Below are 13595 nucleotides of genomic sequence, written 5' to 3'. Positions count from 1 at the left end.
GTTTTGCCTGGCAATTAATTACGACATAATGGAAATTCACACGGCGATTATTTGCGTCATAATAGGGATTGACCACCTAATCGTTTAGCATGTGTAAGAGGTTTAAAACAGGCTTAAATGTTTGCTTTTTTAATTTAACTTTTACCTGCGTAGTGTTTTAGCCTTTTGAACACCACTGTAATAGCACTTTATTTTATAGTTTTTCGCGCCCCCCTTTCGAGTGTTTCACGCCCCCCAGTTTAAGAACCATTGGAATAGACCGTTGTATACGAATTACTCTGGCGTAACTTTGTGCATGGGTGATCTTTTTCTTATACTGGCAACAGTGAATATATATTTGTTCTTTCATCTGTAGCCGGTTACTTATATTCTATAACTCCCATTATATTCTATAACTCGCAACTCCGCATTGGAATATTTAAATTTAATTAGACAAAAACAGGAGGCGTTCTCACCGCTTATCATCGGTGGAATTATCGGGGTTTAAGAATATAAAAAGCGACCACACCGACCACATAATCATCAACGCATTCCAGACAAATCTCAACGAAATGGATCGAAAGATTGTTTTTGCTCTTCTTCTCTTGGTGTCTCTCAACGTTTCTACGGTTTATGGATGGAGTTCTCTTGGTCGCTCTCTACTCCGCTTAACGCATGCACTTAAACCTTTAGCTCGCCGATCAGGGTGGGATCAGTAAGTATTTAACGCCTTTCTTCACTGTTCTATTTTGGGACGGTTAAAGCTATATAAAACTGGCTGTTAAATTTATAAAACAAATTTCATCTTTTGCAGACGAGCTGCTTCTTTGAACTTTGCTCCAGAAATTGAGGATGAATGTAAGTTTAAATAAGCGACAAACTATTGCCGTTATATATGATTTAGCTTGAGCATTTAACCATAAGCACCTATATATATATGAGCATATGAATATATTCACTTTCGCAATTATTTGATTTTAAGATTTATTCTAGTAGAAGCGTCTGAGATGGATCGTATCATGCAACAAATGGCAGACGAAAAATAAGACTAGTGCGGGTGGAATAAGAGTCAACCATTCAGTGAGGATGTGTTTATTTTCATCTCGTACCTAATTATTTCAATATTTATCTTGATGTAGGTGAAATTGAACGAAACAAAGTGTTGAACCAATAAACGGAAATAAAATGTATAACTTGTGGATTTCAAAGACAGCTGTATCGGTTACATATATGTATAATACACACATGCGATATATAAATATATATAATTGGGGTGGGGAAAGATGGGACACCTTTTCATTCTATTTTCTCGTCCCGTTCGGTAGTAAACAAAGATTGTCGGAAGAATTATAACATCGAATCCTTACGACTCCTATGAGGATTCGGTTTGTTGTTAATTGACCGTTGTTAATTGTTTAAAACAAGATATTGTGTGCTAAAGCATGAATAAGGTGTCCATCTTACCCTACAGTACTATATACTCTAATGGGCCAATATCGTATACTGTATCACATAAGTGCAACATTCGCATGAACCTAGTCAGTTGCAACATTCGCATGAACCTAGTCATCGGGGGTTTCCAAATTCCGACTAAACGCCAGTTGTAAACGGTTAGAATGCGTGAGATACCGCGGCATTTCTTTTGTTGGGGTGCTTCAACAAGAAACCCTTCAGAACGAAAACTTTGCGGTTTACAAAGAGAGAGAACCAGGGCCATCTCTTTCTTGACCTACAAGTTAAGTGGTAAAACTGGATTCTCTTTCTGCCCACATTGCATTCTTCCCACAACCCGTTGCTCCGTGCCTATACTCTTTATTTCTCTCCTCTCCCTCTTTCTCTTCACTTCCCTACCATTCTTAATAACCCACTTAACTGGACCACTCGCCGCGCTGGATGTTTTTCTCGCTACGTTTTCCGGCTCCCAGCCTGCAGCATGTTTTTGTAGCTCTAGTGAAGGATTTGCCACGCCGTAGTGCGTTAGAAAGGCGTTTACATTCGACAGCAGTTTTACCATCATTGCAGTTCGTAGTGTTTGCAAAACAGTATGGGTTTAATTTGCAAAAAGCGTGTTATATACTTTTACATTTATTGCAATGTGATTTTGTTTTATAGATTTTTTTGATTGTGTTTTGAATATTAAACATAGCAGGAACAATGAGCGCACCTAATCCTGAGTTTCCTGGAGCCAAGTACGCAGATAGATACCGAAAATGTGGGGTACGTATGTGTTATTTGGTGTAATTAGTAAGCAATGAATAAGTTTTACACATTCATCCTCGCGTTGTACGCGCTTACGAGTTATATATAGTAGAATAGGGGAAATTGGGACAATTAAACACATGTTCTCCCATATTTTAACACTGATTTAGTTAAAACAGTAATCGACTTTGGAAAGACATCTATACAGACATGAAAAAACTTTTAAAAAGTTTTATAGCATTTTTATTTATTATTAAATGAATCTAATGAGATAAAAGGTAATTAAACACATTGTCCCGCATTACCCCGTGTACCACTTTATCCAAACCCAGTCTTTGTAACTTTGAATGAATGAATGAATGAATGTAACTTACTTTATCCTCGCGTGGCCGGAAAACGACAGTCGTTATCACACGGGTTTATCACCTCGTGCCAGCTTACGAGTTGCCATGTATGTTACTTTGTGGGTGATTATTTTTTTTTGGATTTTTTCATTTTTTTATGTATGGCTGATAATTTGGACAACCCATTAGTGACCACTGGGTTGAAGCAATTGTCCTTAAGTGTCTTGCCCAAGGACACATACGCCCACAATGGTAGCAGCGACGAGCCTTGAACCCATTACCTAATGGTTACAGGCAGGCGCGCTAACCACTACGCCACGGCGCCGGACTTTGCTTGCGATTGTGTTTCTGCATCTCTAACAACTTAGGTAACCCATTAGTGACCACAGGGATTGTTGTTTAGTGTATTTCCCAAAGACACATATTCCCACAGTGGTAGCAGCATCAAGCCCTGAACTTATTATCCTCAAGTGTTGATGTAATCTTTAAACTTCCATCACCAAAAAAGCCCTTGTCGCCTACCTCTTGTTTTTCTTTTCTTCCAGATTGCACAGATTGTGTTTGGGATAATCAGCATTGTGGGTGAGATGGGTTTCGTGATCTATATCCTGGCAGCATTAGGTGCTTCAACTGGAGGGGTTTATATGGGGATGTGGGCAGGCGCTCTGGTGAGTTTATAGTGTTTAAACTGGCCCATATTTGTTTATGAAAAATAATGCAAGTTTGGAAAATTTATGCAAACTTGGGACCCTTAAATTTTATAATTAAAGTATTGGTTAGTCCTATCTTTAATTTCTCATAGGTATTATTAAAACCTTTACAGGTGAATCTAAACATGGGATATAAAACATGTTTTAACCCATTGGCCATGAATACATTATAGTACACATGTTTTATTTGACCACCTTTACTATAGTAATTTTTACCAATAAAATGTGTTTACTCACTTTGCTGCTTATTCCTTTCCTTTCGTTGTTTTAATTAACCTGATCTTTATTAGTGTCTGTCTTATAGATAAATACAAGTTAAAGTTTATTTTATGTTGTATAATATTTGTTGTATTGGGCAAGCTCATATGTCGTACCCTGAGATTTAAACTGTAGTTGACGTATTACGCATGTATACATTAAATACATTCATGTATGTTTAACATTTTATTCCAAAATTTTAGTACTGTGTTGCCGGTGTACTTGGCATACATGCTGGGAAAGGCCCAACAAGGCGTTTGGTAAGTTAAGTCTGTCTAATGTTATTGTGATGTATGTATGTAACTGCTTTTACTTTATCCTCACATGGCCGGAAAGCGGTCGATATAACACGGGTTTAACACCTCGTGTCAACTTACAAGTTACCATGTATATATGTTAATTTGTGGGTGATGATTTTTTTAGATTTTTTTATGTATGGCTAATAATTTGGACAACCCTTTAGTGACCCTGGGTTGGAGCAATTGCCGTGTCTTGTCCAATGACACATACGCCCACAGTGGTAGCAGCATCGAGCCTTGAATCCATTACCTCTGGGTTACAGGCAGATGTGCTAACCACTATGCCACCGCGTCGGACGATTATTATTAATGTATTATCTTAGTTGGTGTTTCAAGCTAAAGTGCTAAACTTGTTTTCAGGTTATTGCAGGAATGGTGGTTTCAATTGTATCCTGCATACTTGCCTTTGTGATTATGTGCACTGGAATCTCAGCAATGATTGGTTTAACATTAAACGTATTACCGGTAGGTTTTCTGAAAGAAATGTAACATATTTATCCTCGGGTGGCAGGGCAACAACAATTGTTATAACATGTGGTGTTCTATCTGTAATATTCTATGAGACTTTTTTTGATTATACTTTATTTTCAATTAGTGTTCCAAATAAATAAATAAATAAATGATTCAATGAATGCAACTTATATGTTTACGCGTGGTGGAGCAGTGACAGTAATTATAACATGGATGTCTTTAAGTACCATGCTGTTTGCCCATTTGTTGGTAATACTAAAATAGGTCACAATGTGATGTAGCTGTCACTCACTACAGTGGTTTACAATGCCTATTGACCTCATTTTTAAAATTGCTTTAAAGTTATTTTACTGGACATGCTTGTTTAAATTTTGTATAATGTTTGGGTTGCCAAAAAAATTAGGAATTTTTAAACTGAGGAACTTTTTTAAAAAATTTATAATTTTTATTCCGTTATGTTATAAATTCTGTGTTTTTCAGCTGATCATGATATTCCGGCTAATTGTAGCAATTGCTGGACTTGGGGAGTTCATAACTTCCATTGTGTTCAGTGCATTCTGCTGTGGTGCGGTGTGCTGTGGGAAGAAGGATTATGCGGTACGTATGTTTCATCAAATTTTATGTTATGAAACATGTACAAGTATAAAGTGCTACATTAGGGTTGCCTGGGGTAACACAAGGGTACCTAGATGCACAAATATAAGTTTAAAACAGTTTTTGCACTGTTTTCGGGTGTCTATGCAAATAAACAGAGCCAAAGTATATTATATTCAAAATTTTGCAATTATGTATAGTGAAATCATGCCGAATGATAAATGAAATGTTTGCTACAACAAAATACACATTTTTACCAGAACTGTTCTATAGGTTACTCTTAAAGTTAGTAGATTTAGCAAACAGCTCGCCCCTGGGATTTAATATCCACAGCTGCTAAAAGATAACAAACAATATTTATTTAAAACCGCTAACAGGTGTTATTATGGTATGTTGTAAATGGAAAGAATGTAGGCTGGTTAGAATGTTTTCTGATTTTGCAATTTTTAAAGCTCGTAAATTAACTTATGTATATGTAGTTGTAAAACAAATCAAAAAGTGGTTGGAATTAAAGTAAGTGTAAAAAAATGACCAAAACTAAAACTGTCAATTATATTCCAGGCAGTACCAGCTAATACTGTTGTTCTGACAACTGTCCCTGCTAATCAACCAAGTAAGGCTTAAGCTTGTTGTTTGTATGTAACATTTATGCCATGTTTGGACTCCCATGTAATGTATAGTCCAATGTATACATTTAGTCCATTAAGGCTTTGGTTTAATGTTACAGCACTTAACATGAATTAACTGGGATGTATACAATTCCCACCAAACCTACTTTCCACTATCATATATAATGTTTATGTGCCACAAATGCTGCAACTGGTGTTCTGTTTTATACACCTCATGCCGGCATACAAAATATACAAGATAAACAAGTTTATTTAACCTTTATATATTGATAAATAACTTATTATTACAGTTGTTGGCTACCAACCTCAAACAGGCTACCCACCCCAATCCCAAGTAAGTAAGTAGATTGTAAATAATATTACATAGGGCCATAGGTGTTAAATTTGGAGTGTCGAAAATGTTTCACTGTTAAGCCTAGAACAGCTTTTTTAAATTATACGTTTAGTTTTTTGGCATATGTGAATGTTAGTGTCTTAGCTAACAAGTAACTCAAACCTTTAAAACAGACATGACATTATGTGTTTTAGTCTGCAGTTTAAAATAGCTTTTACCCTGCTGTTAGGTATCTTTACTAATAACCAGAGCTAGTATTGCATTTGGCTCATTAATTAATAGAGTTTCCAATGTTTAAGTTTGACGATTAGGAGTGAAACTGAATTTTTGCATTTTTTTCTTCAGATTTATATGTGATACAATTTTTAAGTGAAAGTCGTAACATAAAAGACTACTGTGTTATTATATATATGGTCTGGTACGTTTTTATTGAAACTGGTCAAAAAATCACCTTCTGTGCACCCACAACCATAATATAGTTTCGATCGATTTTAAAACGCCCATAAGGCTATTATGCTGCCCTGCTGTGAGAGAAACAAGAGAGTAAAATAGGTTTAGGTTCCAGTGTTTACCATAATAAAAATAAAAAAGACAATGATTTAAATGTAATGTTTCAGAATTATAAATTCGAATCTATTTCAATGTGACTTTTTAGTTTTGTTTTATTGATTTTTATTTGGCAACACTGAAGAGGGAGTATGTGTGTGCCCATTGGTCACAATATTTGTGGCATACATGACATACCACTGCATACCAATGGTGTGATTCAGGTCACACACACATATCTGGCAAGCATTCTTTTTATAATGGGAGGGGGGCAACAGTATAAGAATGAATGCTATGATATTTGTAATGAATAATTAATAATCAAACTGCAATGTTTATATGTATTATAAATGGCAACCATATAGAGCTTATTTCAATAAAATATAAAAGATTCCATTTTTAACTTTTAGGGTTAAGTTTTACTTGTATGGGTGTGGCCTGCAAGATAAATAAAAATTATATAATGTTGTTTTTAGTTGTCCATATTTTTATGTGTATTTCCTATCATTCCAACTTACACCACAGCATTATTACATTGCATTCATGCATTGATCTAAACCTAACACATGGTCCTAATTAAACATTTATTTAATTTCTGCAGAAGCCTGAAGGAGAGATTCCCCCAGAGTATAAATTGGCAAGTTGAAACATAAATATAAATATTGTATGCTGCTCTCATTACTTTTGTATTATACATTAAGGTACTAGGTTAATGTATAAAAAAACTAATATTTTCAATGATTATCACTTGGCAGTTCATTTCCCAACGTAACAATTTTAAGCAGCAACAAAATTATATTTATTTCTGGTAAAATGGGTATGAAACAGAATAGCTGTATTATAATGACTGCCCCAAGGAGAGTCATAAATTCAATTGGTAAACTAATTATTTAAAAATTCATATATTCTAACTGTATACGTAAATATATATACTTGAATTGGTTAAATCTGAGAAAATTGAGTTATTTGGTTTACAATATAGAAGTTGGATCAATCTTGCCTGTTGGCTGCTAAATTTAAAATAGTTTTTGGTAAAAAGATTGGTTTCACGCTTTTTATTCCCAGTGTGGTGGTTTATGTCTTGCTGAGTTCTGAATTATTAATAAGAGTTTCTTGTGGTTGAGCCTCTCAAATCCCATCTGGAAATGTAATCTAGGTTACAATCTTGGAATAACTAATGCATTGCATACATTACGTAACTAGGAGCTAGCTTTCTTGTCTTTGTTGTAAAATTTCCATGCAGTAACCCACAAACCACACATAAAACAGCAACCTATGCCCCAGATTATAGTAATGTTCTGTTGCTGCCCCTACCAGGCATAATCTATTTTAGGGAACTGTCATTTTGGTGCATCGTATTTAACTTTGTTTAATTAAAATCTATTAATATATTTGATATACTGTAAGAAATATTTGAGTTAACAAACTATTTATATTGTGAGTTTATAGCAGTCACACTTTTTAAAGGTTCAGTTTTTTTACTTAGGGTGTTTTAACGACTATCATTTTGTTCCTAATTGTTTTATCTTTGTTATTTAAATGAATTCGATCTTCAATATAGTATTTGAAGAGATAAATTAACAATGTTATGTTATGTAATGTTTGTAAAATCTCTGCATTTTACATTAAAATGTATAATACATGAATATTGAAAGCAGCTGGTTAACTATTATTTTTTTGTATTTCACAGTCAAATCTGTACTGGGGTATTGTACCAAGCTGACCTATTTAAACAGAACATTATTTATTTTTTGCAGGTTCAAGAATAAAAGACTTCTACTACAATAACACGTCATGACCACATTCAACCACTATTTGCATGTAGTATAGAAAACAACTAACTATGAAAGCGTATTACAACGAACTAACTCACTATTATACATGGAGTTTCAAATCACTAAAAGACTACTGTAATAATTTTGTTAAAATAGCATGAATGTAGAATGCATGGTCCTGTAGAGCTTTTGTTATTCAGTGCAGACAAGTGTTTTGAAATTATGAAGCCTTTATCTGTTTGTGGCAGAATCATTTTACTAACCACACTTTAGTTATACACATCAGTAATTATATAATCTTGGAAGAATTAGATTGTGACCATATTTTAAGCACAAAACAAACAAAAGCACATTGCCATGCAAAAACGAAATCTGCTTGATTTTTTTTATTATAACCATGTTTAGTGTTTATCATGTTGTGTAGCATTGGCGTATGGTACTGCCATATTTTTCTGCGGTTCAGTTTTGTTAGAATTACTGAATCAACATTGTTTCTGTTTTTAAACATTAAGTTGGTATACATTTTGTCTAAATTACACTCTTACCTTTGGTGCTCGTTACTGTAACCTAATATTTCAAAGTCTTACCACGATACATACACCTGTATTTTGTTTACTGAATTGTAGTTATTAAACTGACTACGATACATATACATGTATTTTGTTTACTGAATTGTGGTTACTAAACTGCCGCATTTGCCTTTTTACACTTTGTTTTACTGGTGCATGCTTATTGTGTTTGTGTGTTTATGGTGCTATGGAATGAACAGAATAGTTTCAATAAAACAACCCAGTCACCAGAGTAGTCTCATGAGAATCCTGCCACGGCCTACTAGCCGTGATCCTGCCCACAGCAGGTGTTCTTAACCGCTTCCCCGAGCATGCATTGGGCTGATAATAAGGCAGAGAAAAGACTGGCACAGTTCGCATTGCAAGCAACTGTAGTCGTTATAAGACGGATGGTCTGTTTCGTAAAACTCGTCCGCGCATACAAGTTCTCACCCATATGTAAATGTGTGAGTGATTATAATGTTTTTAGTGTATGGGTGACAGTTCAGACAAAAAATAATTACCGACCACCGGGTAGAAGCAATTGCTGTTGTATCTTGCGCAAGGGCACATGCCAACAATAGTAGCGGCGTCAAGTATTGTAGCGGTAGCCTATCCTCTTGGGTAGAGGCTTATGCGGTAATACCTTTGCCATCCCACTGGAAAATGCGCTTTAGCATACTCCCCATGGAGTACCCACTCATGCAGAATACTGTTCTCTGTTTTATTTAGCTTGTGCTATAGTTCGTTTGTAGGCTACGCCTTTGCCAACGATCATACATTTATTCAAGCATTGACTTCGGAAATTGGAAGTAAAGTAGTCAGGATTCGGGCGATTTTAGCATATCGTTTATAAAATGATTTAAATTGGTAACGCCTTGGGTTTATGCGTGGGAGTTGTGAGCATTCCGTTTGATCTAATTTGCCGCGGGTGCTTCGATTCCCTTTATACGCATGACGACCACGCTATGATATAATTATAGGCTTTACTCTTATCGGTGCAGCTAAAAACACTCGGTATAAATGCAAACGTTTAGATAACGCTTTCTTTTCCACCTGAGCCAAGTCAGTGATTTGAGATTTAGGTAGGAAATGCGCGAAAACCTCTTTGCCACGGCGTCGGGCAGGGGTAAAACAGGACATGTTTGTTCATTCTTTTTCTATCGTCTTTTTTATCGTTTTATTAATTTTTATTAAAATTAAGTAAACTAAGAATATTTGCAGATTATATAATCTTCCCGACTCTAAAAAGAGCGTTGTTAATTGTTAAACACGGCATAAAATATGCGTTTTAGATGCTAACGCTATCCATCTTACTCCACAGTACTATATTTGTAAAGGTAGCCTAAAAACAACTGCTTTAAAATGATCGCTGCACCAATAACTACACAGCCACAATGGAGATATGTGATACCATTCAGAGTATGGGGGGTATGTATGTTTAAGATTGTATTTATTAAGTTATTTGTAGATTGCTGGGTATCTATACCATTAATGGTTAGGGGGTTAGGTGTTGATGATAAGGGGGTTAAGGGTTAGGGGTTAGTGGTTAGCAAATAAGGTAGGGGAAAGACTCTTCACTAGCACCAATTTTGAATGAATGTAACTTTCTACTTATTTTTGCTGTTTAATGGTGATACTTATTGCAAATTTATCTAAATATTGTTTTTAGATATCACACATTTGCTTTGGAGCTGCCATCTTTTTAGAAGAAGTTTTTGGATACATTATTTTTTTTCTTATTAAGAATGGTTCATCTGGTTCTGATATATACATGGGAATATGGGCTGGAGCTATAGTGAGTTATGTTTTAGTCATTATACCTAAATGGAGTTCTTATCACGAACTTTTTTTATTTTAAAAAAAGTTTAAAAAAAGGTTTTTAAAAATTTAAAGAGTTTGGCCTATATAGGCTACCTAACATTGTATTGGCGGCTGTTCTGTTAAGTTACCACAGGGTATATTTAATGAGTACTAATATAAGATACAACTAAACTCTTACAGTTCATGGGTACCGGTGCTCTGGGTGTTCAAGCCAGCAGGTTTCCAGCAAAAGGAGTGGTAAGTATGTTTGATTTTAACTAACATTTAACCACAAGGTAACATACTTGGTAGGCTACTTTGTAAGCTGGGATGCAGTATATGAAACAGAACATCCAGGTTTAACAACTGTCATTTTCCAGCTGTACGAAGATAAACTAAGTAGTTACAAACACAACATTAGTTAATAGTTAGCAAAGTTTGACACTACCATTGCGGTTGTATGTGTGCTCTGACAAAGACACCTAATTCATATTGTTTTAAACCGGTGGCCACTAATGTGTTGTCTAAATTATCAGTCATATATTAAAAATTAGAAAGTAAATAAAGTGGCAAATTTATAAGCTGGCACGATGTGTATGAAACAGAACACCCAATTTATTACAACTGTCGATGTCCCGCCACCTAAGGGCAAATAAGTTAAAATCATTTATTCATTATATAAATCATAAAGTGCTTTGACAGATAATTGCTGGATTGGTTATGTCCGTTATTTCTGGCCTTCTCAGCTTGGGAGTGCTTATACTTGCCATTCGGTTAATTGTGGTTTACCATTCAATGTTTCCAACAGTAAGTATAGCAAAAATGTTAAAATAGTCATTAAATATGATTTTAAGTGAACAAAAGTAGTGTACAGAGGTTGTTGTACATTTTGAAGTGTAAATTCCTTTATTGATTTAATAAAACCAGATTTTCATAACAAAGAAGTATATCCAACTTACCTATCTTTGCAGAACACACAATGGCTGACGTTATAACACATGATTTCGGTCATAAAAATTTTTGCCAAAATGGCAGTTTCTAAAATATTTACGAGATAGCTGGCATGTATGGTTGGAAGTTATATGTCTATATGAATTCTGTCTATATAATCAAATTTCTATGATTACTATTTACCATGTTACATTTTATCCAGGAGATCTGGGTGCTTTCTGTCCTTAATATTATCATAGGTTTGGGTGAAACCATAGTTGCTACTGTGTTTACTGGTTATTGCTCTGCGGTTGTTTGTTGTGGAAAGGAGGGATATGCAGTAAGTAACAACAACATAACATAAATTTATTCTGTTCGAAACGATAGCAAAAATTATGTTATTTAAGGACAAGGTGAAGGGAATCAACAGCAATACAACAGTTTTTAAAACATGTTTTGGATAAAAAATGCTAAGTGTTCATTAAACATTGTGGCTGTTGCAACAAATAGTCATATGCAGTGGCACAGCACCCTTTTTGCTTAAAACAGTTTTTACGATTTGATTGAATACCAAAGTTAAATTTCTTAGTAGTTCAGTAAATTCTGTTTCATTTTATAGGCAGTATCTGTTAATGCTGTGCCAATAACATATGTGGCAAACCAACCAGCCACACAAGGTGAGTAGCATTATAAAAACAATGTATTTATTTTCAAACTCTTTACAACAAACTGTTGTCATGTTTTATATCTTCGCTTTGAAATAACAACATAAATGATGTAAAATTATCATTTGATGATATGAATATAAATGGTTAAATGGTATTGGGAATAGTTTGGTAATTATTAAATTATATTTTGCTTTCCGAATAATATTAATAATTGTATTTTTGCATATATAAATTAAATTTAATATGTGCTTGATAACGTATGTAACATATCCCATGTTAAAGAATTTGGTATTAGCTTGATTACTAACAGTAACTACTAATCTAAATAGTTAAATTAACTTATTTGTTTTAGCAGCAGATTATCCAAGACAAGCTCCGTTGCCCCAGGTAAGTGTAACTGAATTGAGCCAGACCTTTTTGGTTTTATGGGTGTCACCTGTTTATATTCTCGGGCAATGACAGTCGTTATAACTCATTTCTGCTTACGAGTTGCAATCCATGTAACATTGTAGGTAATATTTTGAATGCGTTACTGGCATTTTAAACAACATATAAAGGACCACTTGGTTAAAGCAATTGCCTTTAAATGTCTTCAAAAAAACGTGCCAACAACATTGGTAAAGCAATTTCAAACGTTAAACTTGAAGCCGTACCCTAATCACTGTGCCACGGGGCAGAATAATGATTATTATCTATACAAACTGTTATTATTTCTAGTAGGCTGTGAACAGTTATTTCTAGTAGGCCGTGAACAGTTTAACAAAAACCCAAATTGATGTTTATTCCACAGAAGGTAGAAGTCTAATGTGCCGATCTTTACCTTTATGAAGAAACTCCTGCTTTACTGCCCAACGGAATGTTATCATTTTCTTTCTAATAGTGCCCACCCAATTTCTTTATTGTATTATTAAGACATTTATGTACTATATTACACACCATGTCATTTTAACCTCGTTAGTACTTCTGCTATTTTAACCTTTTAGTGTTTATAATGAATTAATGATATTGCCTTGCATGTACAGTGTTTCTGAAACTCTTAATTGTTTAAGTGTTGGTACAGAACTCTTACTCAATCTTTCATCTATAAAATGCATTTTGAAAGATATATATACCTCTTCAATCTAAACATTATACACTAGTAAATAAAAGTTGTTACACTTTAAAATGATTGCGGTAATTTTATACTATATGAATCCTCATTTAATTGTACATTTGTGTGTTGGTGCATTTTTAGTTAAATTGTGTACTAGGTTTCATAAAACCCTTTGGCTGTAATCCCAAATTGATTTTTATTGTACATTCAACAATTTTTTGTACTGCATCATGTATCGAATTTCGTTTTACTTTGCCATGAACTTTTGCTTCATAAATGTGGGTGGTGATGCAAAAAAGGTGGGAAGTAGCACGTTGATATTACTAGCAAAGATAACTGATATTGCATGTAAATGTATTAAACTTATGTATTAAAGTACTAAGTATGAGCCTATGTATGAGTTATTACACCAGAA

At 34.4% G+C, this 13595-nt stretch overlaps 3 protein-coding genes across 12 annotated transcripts; all 3 read left to right on the top strand.

Moving 5' to 3' along the window:
* Nucleotides 1–511: 511 nt before the first annotated feature.
* On the top strand, nt 512–1133 carry LOC149741264 (uncharacterized). The gene is made up of 3 exons (XM_089893908.1): nt 512–694; nt 794–837; nt 973–1133. Exons 1-3 carry the CDS (start codon nt 552–554, stop codon nt 1023–1025), a joined length of 240 nt encoding a protein of 79 aa, XP_089750034.1. The 5' UTR covers nt 512–551; the 3' UTR covers nt 1026–1133.
* Nucleotides 1134–2036: 903 nt separating this feature from the next.
* LOC149741263 (uncharacterized) lies at nt 2037–8937 on the top strand. 7 transcript variants are annotated; one of them, XR_016387359.1, is made up of 9 exons: nt 2037–2196; nt 3068–3190; nt 3694–3750; nt 4150–4254; nt 4741–4857; nt 5416–5467; nt 5774–5817; nt 6965–7064; nt 8121–8241. XR_016387359.1 is itself a non-coding variant. In XM_089893897.1 (9 exons), the coding sequence occupies exons 1-9, from the start codon at nt 2134–2136 to the stop codon at nt 8130–8132; spliced, it is 609 nt and encodes a 202-aa protein (XP_089750023.1). In that variant the 5' UTR covers nt 2037–2133; the 3' UTR covers nt 8133–8937. The 7 variants fall into 7 exon arrangements, 4 of the variants coding, with proteins under 4 accessions (XP_089750023.1, XP_089750025.1, XP_089750024.1 ...); XR_016387360.1 differs by having other exon boundaries at nt 5774–5821; nt 6965–7027; XR_016387361.1 differs by having other exon boundaries at nt 5774–5821.
* Nucleotides 8938–9962: 1025 nt separating this feature from the next.
* LOC149741262 (uncharacterized) lies at nt 9963–13573 on the top strand. Of its 4 annotated transcripts, none has more exons than XM_089893902.1 (8): nt 9963–10117; nt 10359–10484; nt 10691–10747; nt 11192–11296; nt 11643–11759; nt 12039–12096; nt 12443–12474; nt 12878–13573. In XM_089893902.1, the coding sequence occupies exons 1-8, from the start codon at nt 10052–10054 to the stop codon at nt 12890–12892; spliced, it is 576 nt and encodes a 191-aa protein (XP_089750028.1). In that variant the 5' UTR covers nt 9963–10051; the 3' UTR covers nt 12893–13573. The 4 variants fall into 4 exon arrangements, with proteins under 4 accessions (XP_089750028.1, XP_089750027.1, XP_089750030.1 ...); XM_089893901.1 differs by having other exon boundaries at nt 12440–12474; XM_089893904.1 differs by lacking the exon at nt 12878–13573 and adding an exon at nt 12805–12841.
* Nucleotides 13574–13595: the final 22 nt, after the last annotated feature.

This window comes from Ciona robusta, chromosome 1 (genome assembly GCF_009617815.1).
Source record: "Ciona robusta chromosome 1, ASM961781v2".
Classification (NCBI taxonomy): Eukaryota; Metazoa; Chordata; class Ascidiacea; order Phlebobranchia; family Cionidae; genus Ciona; species Ciona robusta.
This window is presented reverse-complemented; position numbering and strand designations above follow the sequence as displayed.

Excerpts from the sequence above, each read along its gene's own strand:
- LOC149741263 (XM_089893897.1), top strand. The coding sequence starts at position 2,134 with ATGAGCGCACCTAATCCTGAGTTTCCTGGAGCCAAGTACGCAGATAGA. Across the intron at positions 3,751-4,149 it reads AAGGCCCAACAAGGCGTTTG|GTTATTGCAGGAATGGTGGT; the intron begins GTAAGTTAAGTC and ends ACTTGTTTTCAG. Across the intron at positions 4,858-5,415 it reads GTGGGAAGAAGGATTATGCG|GCAGTACCAGCTAATACTGT; the intron begins GTACGTATGTTT and ends ATTATATTCCAG.
- LOC149741262 (XM_089893901.1), top strand. The coding sequence starts at position 10,052 with ATGATCGCTGCACCAATAACTACACAGCCACAATGGAGATATGTGATA. Across the intron at positions 10,485-10,690 it reads GAATATGGGCTGGAGCTATA|TTCATGGGTACCGGTGCTCT; the intron begins GTGAGTTATGTT and ends AAACTCTTACAG. Across the intron at positions 11,760-12,038 it reads GTGGAAAGGAGGGATATGCA|GCAGTATCTGTTAATGCTGT; the intron begins GTAAGTAACAAC and ends TTCATTTTATAG.
- LOC149741264 (XM_089893908.1), top strand. The coding sequence starts at position 552 with ATGGATCGAAAGATTGTTTTTGCTCTTCTTCTCTTGGTGTCTCTCAAC. Across the intron at positions 695-793 it reads CGCCGATCAGGGTGGGATCA|ACGAGCTGCTTCTTTGAACT; the intron begins GTAAGTATTTAA and ends CATCTTTTGCAG. Across the intron at positions 838-972 it reads TCCAGAAATTGAGGATGAAT|TAGAAGCGTCTGAGATGGAT; the intron begins GTAAGTTTAAAT and ends GATTTATTCTAG.